Consider the following 24,298-nt stretch of genomic DNA (forward strand, 5'->3'; position numbering starts at 1 on the left):
AGTTTTGGGGGAAATCTCCATCCCTGGAGCGGGGCTGGCAGCATCCCATCCCTACCTGGGGTGCTCGGGCCGGTGCTCGGGCTCAGCCTGGCTGGGGGCACGCCCTATGTCCAGGTGCTGCTCCAGCACTTGCTGCCGGAACTCCGAGACCTGGGACTGCCGATCCTCCTTCTCCTGGCGCAGCCGGCGCTGCCGGGCCAGCCACTTCTCCTCCTCGTTGGTGCGGTGGATGAGCAGCGCCGTGGCCGCGCTGCTCCCGGGCAGAGGGAACACGCTGTGGTTGGGGATGAGGCTGGGCACGGGGTGGTGGGAGCCCGGCGGCGGGTGCAGAGGGTGCTGGATGGGCTTCGGCGTGGGCAGCACCGAGTCCTTGAGCTTGTCTGCGGCGGAAAAGGGGTGACGGAGAGTCAGGGGGTGGAAGAGGAGGGGGATTTTGGGGTGAGCATCCCTGTGAGGGTGGGGAGGGACCTGGAGCTGTGGGGCAGCCGCCGGTCAGAGCTCAGCTCAGGGGGCTGCCTACTCGCTGCCAGCCCAGCTGCCCGGCATGCACTGGGCACGGTGCCAGGCCGGCCCGAGTCAGATGGCACGGGCACTGCTGCCGCAGCTGGGCTCCTGGCAAAGCAATCTGGCAGCCAGGACAGCCCGTCCCCGTCCCCAGCCACCTCCCGGGGCCACCGACCCCCTCAGCTTTGCCATCTGGAGGGGAGAGGGGAGCAAGGCAAGCTCTGCAAGGCGGGCCTTACCTGCTCTGCTGGGTGCCAGCGGCTCCACCGGCTTGCCCCGTTCCTCGGCCGGGTGCCCCCGCAGCCCGTGCAGCTCCGCCACGGGGAGGAAGGGCCCCTCCATGGCTTTCACCATGCTCAGCTCCTTCTCCCGGGCACGCTCCCGCTGCCTCTCCAGCTCCCGCTCCCGCTCCTTCTCCCGCTCGCGCTCCAGCTCCTTCTCGCGCTCCCGCTCCCGCTCCCGCTCCCGCTCCTTCTCCCGCTCCCGGTCGGCTTCTCGCTCCCGCTCCTTCTCCCGCTCCCGCTCCCGCTCCCGCTCGCGCTGCCGCAGCTCCTCGTCCATCTGCAGCCTGCAGAGAAAAACCAAAACCAAAAGCACCAACCCCAAACATCCCCCTTGGAGCACCCTTAAAATCAACCCTGGATGCCTGGCAGCATCGCCTGGAACACCCTCAAACCTCCAGAGCACCCCCAAACAATTCCTGGGCACCTGCCAGCATCTTCTGCAGCACTCCCAAATCCCTAGTCACCTGCCAGCATTCCTAGAGCACCCCAAAACCACCCCTGCTCCTCTGTCAGCATCCTTTGGAGCTCCCCATCCATCCCCCCACCATCAGCATCCTTTGGAGCTCCCCATCCATCCCCTCACCATCAGCATCCTTTGGATCTCCCCATCCATCCCCCCACCACCCGTACCTCTCGGCGGCGAGGCTGGAGATGCGCTCGGACTGCAGAGCGGACAGGGATGAGTGGGAGAGCTCGGGGGGGTACCGGACCCCCGAGAGGTGCAGGTGCATGGCCGAGGGGTGCAGGGGTGGCAGCGAGCCCGGCGCTGGCAGCGGGTAGAAGGGGGACCTCAGTGCTGACAGGCAGTACGACTCATCCATCCTGGGGAGACAGGGATGCTCAGGCGGGCAAAGAAACCCCCAGTTCCCCTCGCAGGAGCCAGATGGGGGCTGCCTTCTACTGCGAGGAATGCCCTCGGCGCTCCCACCTCCCAACAGCCCAGAGCTCATCCAGAAGTATCTCCCGGGGGTCCCGAGGTGCCCACCTGAAGGCAGGATGAGGGAAGGGGTGATGTGTCAGGTAGCTGGGGTGGTAGTAGGCGGCGGCAGTGGCCGGGTCGAGGCCGAGGGGCGGCAGGGAGGACATGCGGAGGTCCTCGGCCGTGTGGTAGGGACGGAAGCTCCGCAGGTAATCCTCGGTCACCGCGCTGGGAGGCACCACGTGGTGGACCGGCCGCTGCAGGCTGGGGGGCAAGGAGATGGTCACCATCCCTCCCTGTCCCCCCGGGGACACGTCACCTCCTCCAGGTGGGAGCGGAGCTCGCGGGGGACACCCTCGCCCTGCAAACGTTCCGAGCAGACTCACTTGAGAGGAGGGAAGCGGGAGTCCTGGACCACGGAGCTGGGGGGCAGCCCGAAGGAGTAGGGTGTCCCCAGGAGGTGGGAGGGGACAGTGGGACCCCCTGCCTTCTCCTGCGCCAGGGGGGGCTCCGAGATGAGGCGCTCGCGGCCGGCGCTGCTGCTGCTGCCTCGCGACCCGGCTTCCTGCTGCAAGGCCAAGGTGGGCATTAGGAGACAGCAGGGCATGGGGAACGCCTGCTGCGTCCCCACCCCAAGACCCTCAGGAGGTCCCCAGCGTGCCCTGGCTGGCACCAGTACCCAGGGAAGGCTTCACCCACCAGGGCGTCTCCTGCATGCAGGCTTTGGAAGGGCAGCTGGAGGGGTGGGGGGCTCTGGGGGGCTGCACCAGGGGGCCCCAGTGGGAAAGGAGGTGCTGAAGCCGGGGCAGAGCTGAGGGCAGGACACCCATTACCTGCCTGGAGATTTATGGCTGCTTTGTTCTCCTGAGCGATTAATCATGCGGGGAGGAGTGACACGGCCGGGGAAATGCAGCCGGCCTTTGATAAGGGCCATAACCCAGGGGTCAGCCCACAGTCCCCCTGGCATCAGCACCCTCCCACAGGGCCTCAGCTGCTTTCCATCAGCTTCCACCGCTGGTGTCAGCATGAAGGTCGCTCCCTCCAGCTGGGGAGGGACCCCTTGCGAGGGGGAGCAACTTGGGGTGACCCCACAGGATCTGACAATTAGTGGGGCAATCCTCCAGCAAGGCAAGTTGTGGTTTAAAAATTATGGTTTTTCATTCCTTCTCCATTCAGCAGCTGAGGAGGATGGTGGCACCCACAGCATCCCCCACCCCGTGCATCCCACCCCATCCCATCCCATCCCACCCCATCCATCCCTTGGCCAGGGCCCCAAGGTCAGCACAAAGGGTGCGGTGTCCCCCATTGTGCGTGCCAGGCTCTGCTCCAATTACCCTCCAGCTGGGGCACCACGCTGTGAGCGTGGCTCTGTCAGACATCCCCACACCAGGAGGGGGTGGGACATGGGGGGGATACGGGGCTGGGGAGCACCCCGACACCCCACACACCCGCCTGAGCTCCCGGGGATCCCGGTTCCATTTCTTTCCCCCCCTCTCGCCCCCGGCGTTTCTCATCCCCTACCCTCGCCTCTCTTTGTGGTTTAATTAGTCTTTCCAAGTGGCATAATCCCCCCGGGAATCTGCCTGTAGCATGCGGAGGAGAGGAGAACCACTAACGATGCTTCTTAATTAGCTGCTCTCCCCCCCACCTCCTCCTCCTCCTCCTCCTCCTCCTCCTTCCTTGCCCTCCCCTCCGGATGGCAGCCGCGGTGACAACGTCAGCTCGGGGACCAAACGTGGGCAGCTCGGTGATCCCTTGGGAGCCATGCAGGATATCCCATACCCTCCACCCTTTAGGGGGGGCTGGGCTACCCCAAAACACAGCCCTACCTGTCTGCCCTCGCTCCTCCAGACGCCGTTGACCGTCTTGGTGGGGGCGATGGTGACGACGGGCGGCGTGCTGGGCACGCTGTGCCCCCCCGGGGGCACGATGATGGGGCCCATGGGGCCGCGCTTGGGCGTGCTGGCAGGGGAGCTGTGGTTGGTGGCTGGTGAGGACACTGGGGACGACTCGCTGCTCAGTGAGGACCCTGGAATTCAGCCAGAGATGGAAATAAGTTAGGAAAAAGGGAGTTAACTGGATGAAAGCACCCTCTGAGGGAGCTGGAGCCGCTCCTGACAGGATGCCTCGCTCCAGGGAGCAGGGCTGGGATGCGCTCAGGGTGTTCAGCATCCTGCCAGACTCCCAAACCGGAGGAGGTCCCCCATCCTCCCATCCCAGATGTTCCCAGTGGCGCCAAAGGCTCCACCCAGCACGGTGGGATGGGGCAGCCTCCTGCTCCCACCTAACAGGGACTGGCAAAGCCCCAGCCCCACAGAGCCCCTTGGCACGAGTGACAGCGGTGTGAGGCCGGCCCCAGACAGCCACATCTTCCCACGGCAGACCCAGAGACTCCTTAATCCAGCTGCAGAAGCTGTCACGGACAGGCCAGGGCCTCTGGAGACACCGGGATGAAGGAGTGACTCCCTGAAACCTCGGGCAAAGCTTTGGCTTCATTTGCACAACACATCTGTACTTTCAGTTATCCCCACCCCGGGGATGCTGGCCATATTTCCAAAGGGAAAACAGAAATGGAGTGAAAGTGGAGAGCAGGAAAAGCAGAGAAATACAAATTCCACATTAACCGGGGCACAGGGAGCCTGGTGTCTGCTCCACGGAACACTTCCCATTCCTCAACCCCAGCTGGGCAGCCTGGGGGGCTCTGAACCCCCAAACTCTGCTCCCTCCACCCCACAGTCTGGCTCAGGGGGAGATTCCAACATGCCAGCAGGGATCAGGTGTTGGAGAGTGAGGAGTGGGCCGTGGCCACAGGATGAGGCGACAGCGATGCTCCCAGGCAGTGAGCAGGGCACAGAGTGTGCAGGGTGTCTCCTCTCCTTCCCAGCGTGCAAGGCCACCCCCCTGAGTGTGTCCTGTGGGCACGGCAGGAGTGCCAGCAGCTCCTCACCCTGCACCCCACCTCATCCCCTTGCCTCTCCTCAGGCCACGCAGCAGCCAGGGGTCGGGAATGCCAGGGGCTGGGAAGCAGGAGCATCCCCGGGCAGCAGGAGGGCTGCAGGGTGGGAAGGATGCTCCAGAAGGACGCTCCGTGGGAAGGATGCTGAGCGGAGCAGAGGCCAGGAGGAGCATCCCGCTGCCGGCCGCCCTCCCCGATTAATCATTCCCGAGTCACTCCGAATCGCTTTCATTTGAAGAGCAGCAAGGCTGGGGGAAGGAGAAAGGCTGTCCCCGACAAAGGAGGCCGCTTTGACACCCACTGAAGTCTATCTTGTCAGCGCAAGGCCAACAACAATTAGCAGCCTAATCCCCTCTGAGCTGGGAAGCCATTACTCACCACGCGATAGCGTTAACAATCAATACCATCACAATGAGCCCGGCAATTAATGAAGCTAAAGTCTTACTTCAGAACCTTAATTCTCGCTGTGTGGCTTTAAACGGGAGGGTTTGTGATCGTTATAATTAACTGGTGGTATTCAGCCAGGAGTTAGTCAATGAAACTAATCTGGATTGGAGATGACAAGAGGCACAGTGTGATGGTGTCACCTTTGTTTTCTGACCTCCCGCTTCCCGCTCGGCGATAGCAGATTAGCAGCCCGGGCTGACAGGCAAATGTAATTAACAGCTGAGACCCTGACGGAGAACTGGGAAAAGAGAAGGGAAGGGGGGGTGGAATTAAACCCACCCTGCGGACAGCCCCGGGCAGGACAAGAGGCAGCAGCCCCCGGGCAGGCGGTGGCTTTGTGGGGCTTTGCTGGGAAGGGGTGGGTCGGGATGAGTCTTGACAGGTTGGGATGCTGTGGAGCAGCAGGGTATCCCCAGGGATGCGCCAGCACACCTGTGAGCCCATAAAGCTGGAATAAAACCAGTGATCCTGCATGGATCTGGCATCTGCCACAGCAGAGCATCTCCCGAGCTGGGAAGGGAAGCGGAGCGAGCATCTCCCGTTGTGGGAAGTGGGTGAGGATTTCAGGGAAAAGCAATTTGTTTCCCGGTGCTAAAAACTACAGCAAGGAGAAAAACCCCCTTCCCAACACACACCCAAACCCACACGGATCAAAAACCCCTGGGATGGGCCACTTGAGGCACCCAGATGGGCAAGGGAGGGGTTTTTGCAAACAAACTACGCAGGTGTTAAGGGGAAATCCAAAGGGAATGTGACTGCTTCTCTCCAGGGCCACAAAATCCATGCCCACACCTGCTGATGTCACTTGGGATGGGCTGAGCAGCACAGGGAGGGCACAAGCTGTGGGGTGCGAGGGGGAAAAAAAGCAAAATAATTCCCCAAACTCATTCAGTCGCTCCAAAGGAAGCAGATGGGTTCCAGAGGAAGCAGCTGGGAAAAACCAGGAGCTCCCAGTGAGGAGGAAGCACCACCAAGACCTGGTTCCCTCAGAGTTACAGGGGCCTGGTATCCCCACATGTTCCCTTGGGAGCAGCTGATGCTTCAGGCCATGGCTGTGCCAGAGGTTTTTGGGCTGCAAGGAGGGTCTGGTAGATGGTGCTTCCAAAAGGGATTTTCCAAAAAGAGCCTTGAAAAAAAGGGTCCTGGGAAAAGGATTGTGCCAAAGGGGCCTTTTAAATAGGGTCTTCCAAAAAGACTTTGCAAAAAACATCTTGCAAAGGGGTTGCTTTTCCAGGGATCAAAGTGCCCGGGCAGTGGGCAGTGATCCAAGGGGAGCACCCACCAGTGCAAATAGCAGAGATAAAGACAATTTCATCCCAAATTGGTGATACCAGCAGTCTCCTGAAACACTTCCCAGCCTGGGGAATGGCTGCCTCCCCATCTGGGTGTGGGAGGCCCGGCAATTCCCAAGGGACACGCTCCCCGCGGCAGGGGGAACCTTGGGGTGCTCACACCCAGCACCCCACATCCAAACAGAGAGGAGGGGGTGTGATGGAGGATGTGGGTGACAAGGGCTGGGCACCCCGGGGGCTGTTCAGTTGGGAAATTTGGCCGGGGAAGTAGCAAATTTGAAGAACCTCTGGAAAAGGCAGCGTGGTGGGAGGGCACGGGGGGCTGGTCCCTGCCACGCCGTGCTCTCCCAGGGCACAGCGAGCGACACAGCACCAGATTACTCCGGATGAACTGAACTCCCAAACTGCCCCCTTGAGACACAACACCAGGAAAAGCCATTAGCTGGGGAAATGGGAGGAAAACACCGGCTCCAGCTCCTGGGAAAGGCACCGGTGTTTGTCACCGCCCTGTCCCTGTCCGTGTCCCCACCTCTGGGCTCCTCGGCCTGCTTGGCGAGCTTGCGCAGGGCGGCGGCGAAGCTGGAGGAAGGGGCTGCCTGGACGGACAAAGTGCTGCTGGCGGCGGGGCTGCCATTGGGGACGATGGAGCCGTTCAGGGGCGACGGGGTCAGCGGGCTCACGGTGGCCGTGGTGCGGGTGGCCGTGGAGAGCATTCCTAGGGACGGCGACTTCGGCTCATGGCTCATGCCTGTGAACCAGAGAGAGCGGGTTAGACAGGTGGAGAAGGGGTCCTCAATCTCCCCCGGCAGCTGGGACCACCAGCTCCGTTCCTCTGGTTTATCATCCCGCCCCAAAACGCACCCCAAGTTCAGGCAGTGGGGGAAGCGTGCCCCAGCATTCCACAGTCCCACTGAATCCCAGGATAAAGGAGCAGGAGGGCTCAGCAGAGCTCTGCAGGGTGTTTTGGGGGACATGGGGACTTCAGCATCCTGATGCAGGTGGTGGGGAGAGGCGCAGTCCCCTGACTCACACGGTGCTGCCAGAACCCAAAGCACCACTGCTGCCCCCCTTATTGCCACTACTGCACCCCCAAATCCAGCCACTGCACACTCAAATCCCCACCAGTGCACCCCTAAATCCCCAATATTGCATCCCTGGACTCCCAGCACTGCACCCCCCAATTCTCACTGCTGTACCCCAGGATTAACAATATTTCATCCCTGGGTATTCAGCACTGCATCCTCAAATCACCAATAACACATCCCTGGATCCCTAGAACTGCACCCTTAAATCCCCACCACTGCACCCCCCCCAAAACCCCAATATTACATCCCTGGATCCCCAGCACTGCATGCCCAAATCCTCAGCACTGCACCCCCAAAACCCCAATATTGCACCCCTGGATCCCCAGCACTGCACCTCCCCAAAACCCCAATACTGCACCCCTGAATCCCCGGCACTGCACCCCCAAATCCCCAGCACTGCACCCCCAAATCCCCACACTTCCCCTTCGAATCCTCACGCCCCAAATCCCCACCACTGCCCCCCAAAGTACCGAGGTCCTAAAGGGCACAGTGACCCCAAAAGGGAGGCTCAGGTGCCGAGCAGGAGGGTGCAGCCCCCCCGAGCCCCCCCAGCTGTCACACCAATTGCTCCAGGGCTCTCCACCTCCCAAAACAGCAACTGCTGATGTCAGGGCCCTTAAAATAGACTTCACCCAGCAGCTTCATTAACACCAGCCTAAAATTAGCCCGGCTCCCAGGTGGGCAGGAGGACGAGAGGGGGGTCGTGGGGCAGCCCCCAACTCCCAGCGGGCCTGGAGGCAGCTCGAGGCACTGAACACCTGGAGCATCCTCCGCAGAGGGTGGATGGATGGATGGATGGATGGATGGATGGATGGATGGATGGATGGATGGATGGATGGAGCATCCCGTGGCAGCGGATGGCCGGGGAGGGCGGCGGGCGCCGCGGGAGCCGGGGGGGCACGGGGGGCACTCAGCGTTGATTAATCTTTGCCCCCCGGCCCCAGGAGAGGCGGCCGGCGCGGCGGCGCGCTCCCCTCTGCCCTCATTATACAAGCATTTATTAACTCCGGTGCTCTCAGCCATTGACTGCCGCCTTGTCGACACGCTCGGCTCATGTAAATTCATTACCAGAACAGCTGGGAAGCCAACCCTCCACGCCAGCCTGGCCCCGGCGCCCCCGGGCTCTGCGCTGGCACCCCCAGGCTCTGCCCCAGCCCCGGGTGGGGGCTCGGTGCCACCCCCCCAGAGCGGGCACCGGGATCTGCCTGCAGCACCAGGCGCCCACGCACCATCCAAAGGGGACACGGCGCTCCAGGCACAGCCTGCAGCTCCCATGCACCTTCTGAGCATTGCCCCACATCCACCGGGCACTGCCCCACATTCCCCGGACACTGCCTGGCATCCCCTTGGCACAGCCCTGCATCCCCCAGGCACTGCCCCACATCCCCAGGCACAATCCTGCATCCCCAGGCACTGCCTGGCATTCCCTTGGCACAGCCCTGCATCCTCCAGGCACTGCCCCACATCTTCCAGGCACAATCCTGCATCCCCAGGCACTGCCTGGCATCCCCTTGGCACAGCCCTGCATCCTCCAGGCACTGCCCCACATCCCCCAGGCACAATCCTGCATCCCCAGGCATGGCCTGGCATCCCCAGGCACTGCCTGGCATCCCCCAGGCACTACCTGGCATCCCCCAGGCACTGCCCCACATCCCCCAGGCACAATCCTGCATCCCCAGGCATGGCCTGGCATCCCCAGGCACTGCCTGGCATCCCCCAGGCACTACCTGGCATCCCCCAGGCACTGCCCCACATCCCCCAGGCACAATCCTGCATCCACCAGGCACTGCCTGGCATTCCCTTGGCACAGCCCTGCATCCTCCCAGGACTGCTCCACATCCACCAGGCACTGCCCCACATCCCCCAGGCACAATCCTGCATCCCCAGGCACTGCCTGGCATCTCCTTGGCACAGCCCTGCACCCTCAGACACTGCCCCACATCCCCCAGGCACTGCCCCACATCCCCCAGGCACAATCCTGCATCCACCAGACACTGCCTGGCATTCCCTTGGCACAGCCCTGCACCCCCAGGCACTGCCCCACAGCCTCCAGGCACAGCCCCAAACACTCCCAAGTGCCCCCCAGTTCCTCCCCAGCTATTAACCCCACCATAACCCCCGCTCCCAGCCCCAGTCCAGTCTGGAGACGCTTTTCCAACAGCAGGGATCAGCAGGCTGGCACACGGGCACGGGGCTGGCGGCAGGGCACCACCCGTGTGATGCTCAGCTGATCCCCAAACGCCTCCCGGCCAACTCCTGATCCCGATGGGATTTGCCAGGCGAGCGCAGGGCAGCCGGGAGCGGCCGGGGCAGCGTGCGGGGAGCTCTCCTGCCCCCGGGCTGAGCTGAGCCGCTGCCCCAGCCGAGCTCCAAACCAGTTCTGCCGCTCCCTCCCGGTGATAAAATCGGCGCCTCCGCCCCGGCTGGGGCCCGAGCAGCGCCGCTCACCCGCCGTGCCCCGCCGGCGCTGGCGTCCGTCTGTCCGGGCGTCCCTGGGCTGCTCTGCGGGACAGCTGCCAGCTGGGGAAACTGAGGCACGGGGAGCTGGCTGGGCGGGAGCATCGACACGGGGATGGGATGGGATGGGATGGGATGGGATGGGATGGGATGGGATGGGATGGGATGGGATGGGATAGGGGATGGGATGGGATGTGGGGCTGCCACGCCGTGTCCCCCCATCCCTCCGGCATCCCATCGCCAGCACGGCGTGGGTGCCACTCACCCCTGCGGGTGGCTGGGGACGCCGTGACGCCCCGCGGTGAGGTGGGGCCCCCCCAGCTCTGCCCCTCCCCGGCCGCTTCTCTCAGCAGGCAGATCCGTGCGGAAAAACAGGTCAAGTTTGGTGCCTGGAGCAGCCCGGGGTCATGGCAGCGGTTGCCTCATCAGGGCGGGGAGAGGAACCCCAAAACGGGACGGGCTGTCCCTCCAGTGTCCCCAGCCCTGTGCGGGTACAAGGCTGGCACTCCCATGTACCCCTCCCTGGGACACCGACGCCTGAAACCCCGCACGCACCAAGGCAGGGGGGCTCTGGGGACACCTGGGTCCCCGCTGAGGCCGCGAGGGGGAGGCTGGGGAGCAGGGAGCGGGCGATGTGTCACCCTGTCCCCGTCCCTCCCACGGCATGTGCCCGGGCACAGCAGTACAGGGAGTGTCTGGCATTCCCGGTGCCCGCTGGCTGCCTGCCCGCGGAGCAGGCAGGGGAGGAGGAGCGGGGACGGCGGGGTCGCTGCCACGCTGCCGCCCTCGCTCCTTCCTTCCCGCAGCGCCACACACGGCGCCCGCCACGGGGCTGGCATCTCCCACGGCACAGGACCCCCCGGCCCCGACTCCTGGAGCGGCGCTGCCGCCCCCCCGAGCCCCCGCATCCCCGGCTCAGGGCTGGGAGCCGGGAGCTGGGAGCGTGCCATGTTCTCTCCATCTGCTCCTGATGATGCTGGCGGGTTTTTTGGCAGCGGGAGCCTCCTCCGGCAGCGAGAGCAGAACCAGTCTGGCTGCCTGGTGGGGCTGGAGACAAATAAAACCCCTTGGCAGGCGCTGCGGGCAGGCAGGAGCGGGCAGCGAGGGGCAGGGATGGGCTCCCAGCACCCTGAAATCACTGGGCACGGGGTACCGCTGTCGGGAAACGGGAAGCGGGAAGGTTTAGCACCTTGGCTCCCGATTGCCCCCTTCCCAGCACCTTAAAAGGCCTCTAATGAGCGTGGAGTGCCCTTGGGAGCAGATTGCCATTGAACTCGACCTGCACCAGCCGCCCGCTCTTACAGCAGCTATTTTCAGCTGCCGGGCTCCCAAGTGCTGGAACTAATAATTTATTACCAAATACGATCAGGCAGCAGCTCCAGCCCCTGGCAAATGGAGCGGAAAAAAACCCAGTGCGGCGGGAAGCCGAGGGAGCGGGGAGAAACGAGCATCCTGCATCCTCCTCCTCCTCCTCCCCCGGGATGGATCCGCACCCAGCCCGCAGCACCGCAGCTGGGACGGAGCCCACTCGGCCAAACCCCCTGGAAGGCTCCACCACGCTGATTTGCTGATGGTTCCCCGAGGGATTTGGGGCGATGAGGTCCCCCCTCAGCCTTTCCCCCCTCTCTCAGCGCCTCTGCTCCCGCTCCGGAGCCGCATCCAGCTGCACGCTCCAAGCGGGAACAGCTGCTCTGCATGGATTTTCAATGCTAATGGCCTCGCATTGTCAGCCCCCCTTCCCTGGGCCCGAACGCAGCGGGAAGAGCCCCAGCATGGAGGGCAGGGGGCCAGGGCCAGAGCGTGCCTGTCACGGCCCTGTCACACACCCTGTCACCCCCTCGGGCAGGGGACAGGCAGGGGGACAGGCGGAGGTGACCAGCTCCTCTCCTGGCGATGCCCTGCCGAGCTGCTGCACGTTTTCCACCCCTCATTAGAGCAGCTCTGCTGCCGCACCTCCAACATGCTCCATTAATTAATTAATTGATCGATCCCAGCCCGTGCTCCTGCCCTCCCTCCCCCCTTCCCAGCACACAGCTGAAACCAGGGGAGGCGGCGGGGCTTGGTGTCCCCAAGCGTCCTCACAGGCACAGAGAGATGCAGGCACAGCCTCTGTCCAATTTTAGAGCGCTCATGGCAGAATCCAGGGCCCACCCCGGGAAAATCCCCCATCCGCTCGGAGGGGCCTGGGTGGATTCCCCACGGTGAGGAGCCCCTTGGGTGGGATTTGGGGCTCCCTGTGGAGCCTGGCACGGCACGGAGCGTCCAGCACTATTATCCTGGAGGCTGGGCCTCCATCGATCACTCCTCCATGGACCATTGATCTGGCAAACGACAACAAGCAAACTAATAAGAGCTCGTTTGGAGGGCGCAGCGCAGGGGATGGAGCGATGCCGGGGGCTTTCTCTCCCTTCCCAACCTTCCCGTGCCCAGCCAAGCAGCCCTGGGAGCCTCTCCAGCCCTCAGGAGATCGAGCCAGGGAAAGATTGACTTTAAAGCAACTTTCTCCCGTTTCTGCCTTGTTTTGAAGCTGAGAGCTTGGAAAATCAAGCCCCTGTGCCCCAAGGGTGCCGCTGGGTCCTGAACTCCTCTCTGCAGCTTCAAGGCTGGGCTGGCAGCTCCTCTTGGCTCCCAATGCCCAGATCCAAGTGCCAGCTGTCTGCTGAGGATCCCTCTGCCCTGGGGGAAGTGGGGAACAGCCCTCACCCCTTCACCCTGGTGTCCTCTGGGGCTCAGTGGCTTTGTGGGGCACCGGGCGCCCCATGGGGCTGCCAGGCATTGCCCGGGAGAGGCTGGGCATTGTACTGGGATGCTGGGAATCACCTGGGAGAGAGTGGGCACTGCACTGGGATGCTGGGAATTGCCTGGGAGAGACTGGGCACTGCACTGGGATGCTGGGAATTGCCTGGGAGAGAGTGGACACTGCACTGGGATGCTGCGAGTCACCTGGGAGAGAGTGGGCACTGCACTGGGATGCTGGGAATTGCCTGGAGACACTGGGCACTGCACTGGGATGCTGGGAGTCACCTGGGAGAGAGTGGGCACTGCACTGGGATGCTGGGAATTGCTGGGAGAGGCTGGGCACTGCACTGGGATGCTGGGAATTGCCTGGGAGAGAGTGGGCATTGCACTGGGATGCTGGGAATCACCTGGGAGAGAGTGGGCATTGCACTGGGATGCTGGGAATCACCTGGGAGAGAGTGGGCACTGCACTGGGATGCTGGGAATTGCCTGAGGGAGATTTGGGAATTGCACTGGGATGCTGGGTATGGTCTGAGAGAGAGCTGGGCACTGCCCTGACGGGCACCTAATGGCCCTGCCAGGCACTGTTTGGTGCTGCCAGGCACAGCACAGCAGCACTAAATGGTGCCCCTGGGCACTCCCCAGTGCCACTGAGCACTCCACAGGGGCACTGGGCATTCCACAGCGCTGCTGGCCATCCCTCGGAGGTGGCACTGGGCATTCCCAGATGCCACAGGGCGCTGCACAGGGGCACTGGGCATTCCACAGAGCCGTTGGGCAACACCTGGGTCGGAGCCAGGCACCACGAGGTGCTGCCAAAACTTACGCGGTGCCACCAGCCACGGCACAGCCCGAGAGCAGGCAATGCCTGGCACCCCCGGGCTGCCCTCCCGTGCCCACGTGCCCGTGCCCCATGTCCCCACGTCCCCAGGCTGGCGCAGGCGTGCAGCAGCAGCGCATTGTTTTGGGCGCAGGATCCCTTGCCCAGCAGATGGCAGGTATAACAAAGCAGCTTGCTGCGGCCAAGCCAATTATTTATCTAATTATGATTTACCACTTAACCACATGATCTTTCTGCAGAGTTGTAGGCAATTAAAACCGGGGTGATTATGTGGATTATGCAAATCGGCTGGAGCCGAGCGAATAAAATTGGAGATTAGAGTTTCACGCAGGCTGGATCTTGCGCGGGGCAGGTCCTGGAGGGGCAGGGGCAGGGCAGGGGGGCTGCAGAGAGGGGCAGGGGGCTGCAGGCAGGGTGGGAAGCCGGGACTCAGCCAAGGGAAGGGGCTGCAGGACACAGCTGGGAAGTGCCAGGACAAGGGGAGCAGATGCCCCCCTGCAGCACAGCCAGAAACTGCCCCCATCAGGGGTGGGTGCCCACAGGGGACCCCTGCTGCTGGTGGGTGACTCTGCTGGCACCAGGGACACCCCAGCATCCACCCCAAAAAGCTGAGAGGGGTTCCACAGCGCAGCCCCCATCCCCTACCCCACCCACGGGGCAGCTCATGCCAGGCATCAGGGGCAATTATTAACGGGTACTAATAACAGGTATTAATAACGAGTACTAACGAGGGGCATTAATAAGGAGCATTAATAACGCCGCCTGGCAGATTACGCCGCCCGCCCGGCTTGATATGAGATTTATGGATGGCGCAAAGTCCGGAAATACAGGAGTATTAATGGTAATTCCTCGTGTCCTAGCAAAGGTCACAGGCAAGCTCCATCAATCCCGCTGCAGAGCAGGGGTCCGGGCGGGATGGGGGGGCCCAGGCAGGATGGGGGTCCCCCCTTCACACCCAGGATCCCCCAGCAGCTTCTGGTGGTGCAGATGGCCCAGCGCAGGCCAGAGAGAAGGTTTTACCTTGGGATAAGAAATTATCCCTGGCAAACAGAGAATTTGCTGCGTGGATTTTCATTTTCCCAATACCAGCGCCATCTGCTCCCGATCGGCGCCCCACGTCTGAGCTGTGAGATGTTGTGGAGGTCTTGGGAAGACCTTGGATTTCTCCAAGCCTGGGAGCACCTGCAGGGTCACCAGGGCCGCCTTGATGGGTGTTTCCCTTTTCCCCACAAAAAAAGGAGGATGGTTTGAAGGAGCAGAGATGTCCCTGGAGCCAGACTCTGCTGGGGATGGGGACATGGTGCTGCCAGCACTGGTGGGACAGATCCAGGCCGCTCCTCATGACAAGGAAGATCAACCAAAACCTCAGCAAGGGGAGCAGACCCCTCTTCTCTTCCCACGCTGGGATTTAGGGTGATTAATACCAGTGATCCCATGTGCCGGTGCTGGGAAGGCCGGCCCGTGCCCCCGTGAGCAGCATCTTCCCTTTTCGCCTACAGTAATCCTCAGCCTTTCGAGCAAATTATTAAAATTCACTTATATTTAATCTGCCTGCTGGAATTAATTGAATTTTTACGCTTGGCAAATGTCAGTGGGTGCACGCTGCCTCCCAACGGGGACCCGGCTGCAGGTGCAGCGGGCACAGCCCGCGGCTCTCAGCGCTCTCCAGGGATAAATCCCACCCTGGAGCAGGGCACAGGGTGCCCACAGGGGCCAGGGTACTAGGATGCCAGGACGCCAGTGGCCTCCCAGCTCCGCAGGAATGTTGTGGCACCAGGCATGCATCCCCCAAAACCCCCCTGTGTAGGGAAGCTCCCCAAATCCCACGGGATTCCACCGTGGTGGCTTGGCAGGGGACACCGGGAGCCCCCCTCTCCCTTTCCCACACCAGTGCCAGAGATGCCAGCGCCCAGCCTGGCATTGTAGTCGCCCTCCGGGTGATGAGAGCCTTCCTCTCCTCCCCTCCCCATCCTCCTCCTCGCAAATTGCCAAAGCATCTAATTTGCCCGCTGGGAAGGCCGAGGGAAAAGAGCCTCTATTTTGCCGGTAATAAGCCCTCCAGACAAAGGCGGGATGAGCCATTCAGCGCCGGCAAGGGGGAAGGGTCCGGCCCCACGCCGGAGCCGTGCCAGGGGCTCGGGGGAAGCGACAGACTCCCTCCCTGTCGGGGGAGCCAGCACTGGGGACACACACAGAGGACAGGACACTCACCCCAGGGTGACCCCGGGATGATGCCGAGCTCCTGGATGGCCGCTGGGATGGGGACACACGGCGCTGGGGACACTCCGGCCCTACAAACTGACACCAAATCCCGAACGCAGGTACCCAGGTGGCCTCGCTCGCTGTTGCCCCCGGGAACAGCCCCGTTCCCTGCTGGGGGATGCTCCTCTCCCCAGCCGCCGGGATGCAGAAGTTCATGGGTGAGCGGGCAGTTGACGGGCGGCAGGAGCCAGGGGGGGAACCCAACTTCCAAACTTGACTGGCGCTCGCCCCCCTCCACCGCCCGCCCGGGATTATCATAAATTAAGACGTAATTACTCCATGGAAATTTACAGCACAAAGCTGCGGCGCTAACAAGTGTGTTTGGCGGCACCGGGGGGAGATACAAAGCGCTATTGTCTGGCAGGCGCCAAAAAAGCTGCTGTGCCCCCAAAACCCACCCATCCCGGGCACAGGGATCAGGGCGGGCATGGCCACGGAGCCACACCACGGCGGCAGCGCAGGGAACCACGCTCGCTTGGCACGGAGCTCCTCAAGGAGGGTCCCAGCAGGGACGGGGCCAGGGTGGTGGGTGCCCTCTGAGGTGGCACGGCTCTGCTGCCCAACAAAGACATCTCCTTTATTCCCTCAAATAACTCTCAGCTCCCAACCACGGGTGCTGCACCCAGCAAAACGCCACCTCTAAGCTCTTCTGCCCAACTCCAGCACACACGGGGTTAAAACTAAACCCCCCGGGGGACCTGGAAATGGGGGGGACACGTGGGGACCAGTGCCAGCGCTGGCTTGTGTGTCCCCCCCCCAGTGCTGTCACATTCCCCCAGCTGTCACACGCATTAAAAAATAATAATCATCAACGTGGCAAAAAAACACAAAAAAAACAACAAAACCAACCAACAACCGAACCCAACAAAACAGTGAGAAAATATTCAGGCGGCTAAAACAAATCCAGCAATAAAGGAGCTGGGATCCTCGGAAAGCTGGCTGTGCAATTAAGCAGTTTTCTGCTGTACGCCGATAATCACCTAATTATACTATTAATGACAGTTCAACCTGCTCGGAAATAAAAGGACATTCTTCCATAACAGGATGCCAGCTGTTTGTTACAGATGTCAAACATCTTTAAAGCATTATTATTAAAAGAAGGGGGGAAGGAGGAAGCTTGGGGATGCTGGAGCACAGCCGTCTTTCCCCCTCAGAGCATCTTGCGAGGGATGAGGGGAGGGGGTTTGGAGTGTCCCCCCCACTTTGAACCCAGGAGAAGAATCTGTCAGAGGGGTTTTTTCGGCGGGGGTCGACGTTTGGAGTCATAAATCCCCCACGTCGGGCTCGCGGCGAGAGGCGCCTGGGTTTAATTAAGCGCGGCGTTTGGGAAATAAAGTTAAAAATCGGTCATAAAATTAGAGGGAGGGGATGCTCCTGCTGCCAGGCTCGGGGCAGGGCTGGCCCCGCTCTCCCCCTTCCCCCCCGGCTGCCACCGCCGGTGCCTCGAGCGCGGCTGCCGCCGGCGGTGCCCGCGCACGTGCCGCGGTGCCGTGCCAAGGAGCATCCCGGCAGGTGCCGACAGCCGGTGCCAAGGCGAGGGAGAAGGGGGGGACGCGCCGGAGAGAAAGGCAGCACCTGCTCCCCCTCAAAACCCCGCGGTGCCTTCGGGGGTTTGGAGGTGAGCGGCGCCCGGGGATCGGGGTGCGGCGGTGCCGGGAGGGAGGGGGCTGTGGCAGGGTGGCAGGGGTGACCCAAATCGCCGGCCGAATTCCCCCTGGGGGGGTTCCACTTCTCTCCCAGCAGATCTGTGCTGGCACAGCCGTTCCTGGGGGGCAGCCGGGCGCCCACCCGCCGTGGGGTGATGCCAACGCTGGCGTTGCCCATCGACCCACCCAGACACTCGGCTTTGCACCCTGTCCTATATAGCTCCCGAGAAATCTGCCTGTAAAACCGTCAGGAACCGGGTTTAGCCTGGGAATAAAGAGATTACGGAGGGGAGGGGGCGGGAAAGGAAGAAGGAAGGAAAAAGGGGGTGTCTGCGAATAATTCCTCCCCTCCCAGCTGTGTGGTTACTGATATCCCGGGTGCCTGCAGGGCCACGGCATGAGCAGCATGGCTGCAGAAAGACACAGGATTTTCAGGGTGCCCACCCACCCACTCAGAGCTGGGCGGCTGTGATGGAGCCCCCTCCCCAGGCCAGGACCCTCTGACCCCTTGGCACAGGCTGGGCTGGCACTGGCCTCACTTGCCAGACAAGATCCAGCAGGAAAAAACCATCTGGGAAGCGTCCTCCCGCCGAGCTCCGAGCAATGCCCCCAGTCCCCCCCTTCCCCTGGCATCCCTCTTCCCCCCCTCCCCTCCTCAAACCATCACGGGGAAGCTGGAAAGTGGTTGACATGGTTGCCATGGCGACCGAATTTAGGACTGGCGAGAGGAGGAGGAGGAAGATGGTGGAGTGGGCAAGGGAGGAAGGCAGGAGGACTTCCCGACACCCCAACACGGCTTGGGCATCCCCCAGCCCCCCTCAGCACCTCACCAACACCTCCTCGTGCACCCCCGGACCCCGCACCCGGCGAGCATGAGGAAGGGTATCCCCAAAGCCCAGATCCAGCTGGGGGGACGCCAAGAGTGGGGCTCAGCCCCAAGCACCCCAAACCCAGCCTGGGGGCGACTGTGCCCGCCCAGCGCTGCCGAGAGCCGCCGGTGACTCACACCTCGCGGCAGCGGCACCCGCCGAGCGGGTGTTTACGCGGCATCACCCAGCTCCTTCCATCTGCTTTGATCCAGGGGCTAAATATTCCCGGCCCCGGCATAAAAATAGGAACCATTTGGGAAGGTCCTGAGTCAGCAGCATCCGCTGCCGGCACCCACCGCCACCCTCCCCGGCACGCCAGGCACCCGCCGGGGAGCCCCGCTGGCACCTGGGGGTTTGCCGGATTTGGGGATGCTCGCAGGGAGAGGGAGCCCCCAAAAAGCTGTGTGTATCCAGGTGCCACCCTTGTGCCTGCTGGAGCAAACAGCCAGGCCCTCCAGGGATGTTCTGTGTCCCCAAAGGAGGGTGGCGTCCCCGAGGCACACTGACACCGGCCGTAGGGGGACATCTGCACCCACGTTATCCCAAGGAAGACGAGCCTGAGCACGGCTCCCATACGGAGCAGCAGGGAATGGGGTCCCTTCCCTGCGCCCTGGCTCTCAGCGATGCCTGATGGCAGGTCCCCACAGCGCCCGGTGTCCCCTGGCAGCTGGCTGAGCCCCGTGGCACAAATCCAGCCTCACGACCAGAGGCAGACAGGGGACAGAGGCATCGCTGACCACAGGGATAAAAGGGCACAGAGGCATCAGTGACCAGAGGGACAGAGGTGACAGGAGCATTGCTGAGGTGACCAGAGGGATGAAAGGGGACAGCGGCATTGGTGACAAGAGGCACAGAAGCATCAGTGACAGGGAACAGGAGCATCAGTGACAAGAGGGGACAGCAGCATTGGTGACCAGAGGGGACGCAGAGAAGCCGGCTGGATCCCGGGCCAGCCAAGCTCGGGGAACGAGCCACCGAGGAGGAGCGTGTGACACGGGCCACGGCCAGGCAGTCCCTGAGGCGGTGACAGTCCCCAGCAGGACTCGCGCCGCTGAGTCACCGCCACCAGCCCCGCGAGCCCAGGGCGGGGGGAAGGTTCCCGTCTCCATCTGCTCCCACCCGACCTGGCCCACCGGCATCTCCCAAAGCCCGGCAGCTGCCGCCAGCGATCCCGCTGCGTGCCAGCGCCTCCAGCACCATTCCCCCTAATTGCTTTAAACCTCGCAGCCCGGCACTTCCATGTTCCTCTCCGTCTTGCTTTTCTCCTCTGATTTTATTATTCCCCCTCCAACGAGGAGGGGAGCCGGGGGAGCAGGGTTTTCCAGGGCGCAGGAATTAGTGCATCAGCCACAACGGCAAAACCAGAAGTTTCACGCAACAGGAGCTGCCGCCGGGAACCCCGGCTCGACCGGCGCGTGCTAAATATGGAATTTAAGGGGGAAAAAAGCCAACCCCAACACGTCTCCCTGCACCTGCAGCCCTCAGAGGGTCCCCAGCGCGAGGGACAGCTCCGAGGCCAGGCAGGAATCGCCCAGAGCTGCCGCGGCCAGTGGGGAAGAGCGAGGAGCAGGCGAGGCGATGGTGTTTGGGGGGAACACGGGGAGCGGGACCCCCGGAGCCGGCACGGAGGAGGGCGCAGGGTCGGAGCAGGGTGGGAGCGCTCAGGGTGCCACAGCAAAGCGGGTCACTCACGTCCCCACCGTGGCACAGCGCTGGCAGAGGATGTCACAGCGCAACCCCTCCCAGAGCAGGGGGACCCCCAGCTGAACCCCGGTGCCCCTTGGCCGCCCTTCCCGGCTCGCCTTCGTGCGCTGCGGCGCAGGCGCGCTGGGAGAGCCGCTCTCTCCGGTAAGAACGGCCACATGCCAAAGCCATTTCCTGAAACAAACAACCATCCGCGGGGGAACGGCCACGCGTGGGCACCGAGCCCCCGGACAGGGCCCTGCCACTGCCCCCCAGCTCTGCGAGAGCGCCCTGAGCCTGCACCCCGAAAGCGCCTTGAGTTCACGGCCGGGCTCCCAGCCCGAGGCTGCATCCGGAGGCTGCACCCCGAGCGTGAGCCCCGAGAGCACCCCGAGATCACAGCCTGAGCTCACAGCCCCGGCGTGCCGAGGCTGAACCCCCGGAGCGCGCCCCAAACACGCGCCCTGAGCCTGCACCCACAGAGCACCTCCGGATCCCACCCTAAAGCACCCCCAAAACACTCACCCTGAGCACACACCCTGAGCTCGCACCCCAACCCCACTGATGCTCCCCCCAAAGCCCCCCGGGGGGATCCCCCTCCCTCGCCGGCAGCCAAGGGGCCGGAGCTGCCGGCTGGGGTGGCACAGCAAACTTTGGTGCCCCAAATGCCCGAGCCCTCGCAGTGACGAGGCTGGCACCCCAAAACACAGCACACCCCGTGTTTCTCCCCATCCCACCCCATCCAGAACGCCCCCGGCTCCTCGGGGAGAGGGAGAAACCCCCAGGGTGAGGGAGTGGCAGCAGGAGAAGAGAGGGGGATCCGAGCACCCCCAAACACTGCAGTGCCATGCCAGGGCTCTCTGCTCCCCCCTCTCCCCCCTTTCCCCGACCCCAAAACCTCTTATAGGGCGCCGGAAGAAAGTAAGTTCACCCCCAAACCGCCCTTGGCTGCCGCTGGCTGGGGCGGACAAAGGGGAGTCCCCGGGTTGGGGGGACCCCGGGGGGAGACCCCGGAGTGGGGGGAGAGGGAGTGCGGAGGGCTGGCGGCAGCATCGCTCGGTGCCTTACCTGGTAAGTAATAGAGAGGTGGTTTCAACCCAAACATGATTTATGTTACAGTTCCATTGCAGCCAGGAAGAAAAAAAAAATTAAAAATAAAAATAAAAGAGCCAACGTGAGGAGGATGTGTCAGGAAGCAAGAAAAAAAAAAAGGAAAAAAAAAAAAAGGAAAAAACCCAAAAATTAGCACCAAGCCACACGGAGGGGGTTGGAAAAATAAACCAGAGGCGAAAAAATACGGTGGAGCGGGGAGGAGGAGAAGGAGGAGGAGGAGGAGGAGGAGGAGGAGGAGCGGGGGGGAATCAAGCGCGTGGGGGGAGGAGGAAAAATAAAAATTGAAATAGCAGCGAGCCCAGGGCGCCGGCGGAGGGTGGCGGTGGCGGCTGTCACCGGCGGGGCCAGGGCAGGAGCCTGGCTGCCACGCGTGACGCCTTCCCCGGGGTTTTCCTGCCGCTGAGCCCCCAGCTGCCAACCGCAGGCACACAAAAAACCAGCGACGAGGAGGAGGAGGATGAAGAGGCGGTGGGACCCTCGGCGGCGGGGAACGCACCCCCTGAGCAGCGCAGTGGGGTTCCCCCCACGCTGGGGAGGGGGCTGGAGGCGGGTGACCCACGCGGGGGTTGCGAGCCGGTTGTCCGTCCGTCCGTCCGTCCGTCCGTCCGTGCGGCCGGAGAGCCCCGTCTCCGCGGGCTGCGCCAAGGCGGGCGGGCGAGAGGCGGCAGACTTGCCCCTCGATCAATTTTCATGCAAGAATCATTATCGGCAAATTGGAAATCTGGCTCCTTGACAGCAGATTTGTCTCCCCTAATGACGGGGAGCGGGCAGGAGGGCGGCCGGCAGCTGCTCGCCCCAGCACCCTCCGCCCACCGCCCGCGTCCCCCGGGCTCCAGCCTTTGGCCCCGGCGCTTTCGGGGGAGGGGGTGAACCCCCGGGGCGCCCCGGGGAGCAGCCTCCCTCCCCCTCACCCCCCCCCCCCCCCCCCGCTCCTCCTCCTCGCCTACAGACGGAATAATTTTAAATTTCTGCTTTCTTGCCTTTTTTCTGTTTTCAAACAGCTGCCGATGCGGCGGGCGGAGGGTGGGGGGGGGGGCAGAGGCATATGTAAAATAAAAATAGGAACGCGAGTTCCCCCCCCGCCACCCCACCCTCGGTCGCTTCAGGAGGGAAAATTAGGAAATAAAACAATAAATAACCCAACTTTCCTGCCTGCCGGGAGCTGCCTGCCGCTTCACAAAAGGCAGGCGAGCAAAGCCGCCTGCCCCAACCCCGGCGCGGGGGGCTGCGGGCGAGCCCCTGCTGCCCCCCCAAAATCCCCTCTGAGCCCCTAAATCCCCCCTCGGCGGCCTCGCTGGGCGTCGGGGGCTGTGATGAGCCGCCCGATAGGATCTCCCCCATCCCCTCTCCGCTGATGCATTAGCAGATCCGGGAAGACATGCTCGCAGGCAAATAGGGCTAATAAATGCTATTACGGGAGCGCGAGGGAGGCTGGAGATCCTGGCTGCACCATAGTAACGAGGGCCCGGCTTAATTTGCTTTAAGCAAACGATCAGCCGAGGCGGGGTGGAGAAAAGGAGGGGACGGGGTTGGGGGGGGAGCGTCGCTGGCTCCAGGCACGCACGGGCGCGCTGCCGCGGGGACGCGCTTCCAGCGGGAGCGCGCTTCTCACGGGAGCGCGCCCCCGAGCGTTACACGGCAGTCTGACCCCCCCTGCCGCCCCCCAACACCCAGCCCGGCGCCCCCGCCCAGCCCCGTCCTTCTCTTCCCAAACTGGTTTTAACACCAAAGTTCACCAGGGCGACGTGTGATATCTCGCCCCTGCAAGAGAAGCCACATCCTGTATGATAATGACCAGCCCTTCAAACAGCTTAAAGACACAGAGGACATTCCCAGGCGCCCGCTGCCTGCCCCTGCCTGCGCCGCGGCGACAGGGGGCACGGAGGTCACAGCGTCACCCCGAACCCATCCGTCCATTCCCAGGTGGCCCCCGCCTGCTCCTGAGCGTGGGGACAGAGGGGGCATGGGGGGCACGGTGTCACCCCAAATCCGCCCAGCCGTTCCCAGGAGGCTGCTGGCTGCGCTGGGTGCGGGCATGGGGGTCACGGTGTCACCCCAAATCCGCCCAGCCGTTCCCAGGAGGCCGCTGGCTGCGCTGGGTGTGGGGATGAGGGGGAATGGGGGGCATGGGGGTAACCCCAAATACAGCCGGACATTCCCAAGTGCCCACTGCCTGCCCTAATTCCACCAGAGCGTGGGCACAGCGGGGAAAAGGGGGTCGCAGCGTCACCCCAAACCTATCCAGCCCCACGATTGTTGGGAGGGGGTTTGTGAGAGGTCCTGCGGCTGCAAATGCACGCGTGCACACTTATGCACACAGGTGCACGTGTGTACACACACACAGGCATCCCCGCACTCCCACCCTGCCAGCCGCGCTCCCCAAAATCCCACTCGGCAGAGACAGAGCCTGTGCAAACCTGCACCCTCCTCCTCCCCCCCCCCTCCCCCGTTAAATATTGCTTTCCAGATTCCAGGTCGGGGGATTATTATTATGTCTTCTCTTCCTTCCTAACCTACATCTGTCAAGATCGGCGCTGGGAGTATTTCTGGCCCGTCCCCTGAGTCATCCTCGCTCGGTCCCGCTCCCTCCCAGGCAGCTCCCCTGTGTCACCGTGCTCTGTGGGGCGCTGGGAGCTGCTGCTCCCGCCCGTGGGGTGCTGCTCCCCCCGTGTCCCCCCAGCCCGGCCAAACCTCCCCCCAAACCTCACCGGCGCACTCTGTAATGCCACTGGTGGGGTGACACACCTGGGGGTGCCCCAAACCTACTGCCCCTCCTTGTGTGGGGGAAATGGGGACCCCCCCACCCCAGGCGGGGAAAGCTTCGGGGTCACCACGTCACCCAGCTCCCGCCTCGCTCGCAGAGGGGTTGGGTTCAGGCAAGCACCGGGGGACCCCTCCCCTGCTCCCCCCCCCCCCCCCACGGCAGGAGCCGTAAAAATTAATTTGCAAACATGTCATTACACAATAGCTGTGCAGGCAATAAACCTGTAATTACAGGCGGCTGGGGGAGCGGGCAGGCAGGGAGGGGAGGGAGGGGAGGGAGGGCAGACCTGCCTGCCAGCTCCAGTTTTGGGGTTTCGCCCCCCCTTCACCCCCCACCCCCCCCCCCCGCTGCCTTTATTCATTATGCAAACGAGAATTGCTTCACTCCTGGAAGTTGGGCTCCACTTCAAAGGGGCGCCCTGCCTGCCCTGCCTGCGC

General features: G+C 63.0%; 1 protein-coding gene across 2 annotated transcripts in view; it reads right to left on the reverse strand.

Moving 5' to 3' along the window:
• Nucleotides 1-24,298, reverse strand: part of GSE1 (Gse1 coiled-coil protein) — a 99,228-nt gene that overhangs the window by 7,510 nt on the left and 67,420 nt on the right. For both annotated transcript variants that reach the window (XM_038147990.1, XM_038147989.1), the window contains exons 3-9: nucleotides 6,932-7,150; nucleotides 3,537-3,736; nucleotides 2,094-2,275; nucleotides 1,774-1,971; nucleotides 1,419-1,610; nucleotides 744-1,072; nucleotides 56-380 (exon numbers count right to left, since the gene is read on the reverse strand). In XM_038147990.1, the coding sequence (XP_038003918.1) occupies nucleotides 56-380; nucleotides 744-1,072; nucleotides 1,419-1,610; nucleotides 1,774-1,971; nucleotides 2,094-2,275; nucleotides 3,537-3,736; nucleotides 6,932-7,150 (1,645 nt within the window). The remainder of the gene's footprint in view (nucleotides 1-55; nucleotides 381-743; nucleotides 1,073-1,418; nucleotides 1,611-1,773; nucleotides 1,972-2,093; nucleotides 2,276-3,536; nucleotides 3,737-6,931; nucleotides 7,151-24,298) is intronic.

This window comes from Motacilla alba, chromosome 11 (assembly GCF_015832195.1).
Source record: "Motacilla alba alba isolate MOTALB_02 chromosome 11, Motacilla_alba_V1.0_pri, whole genome shotgun sequence".
Classification (NCBI taxonomy): Eukaryota; Metazoa; Chordata; class Aves; order Passeriformes; family Motacillidae; genus Motacilla; species Motacilla alba.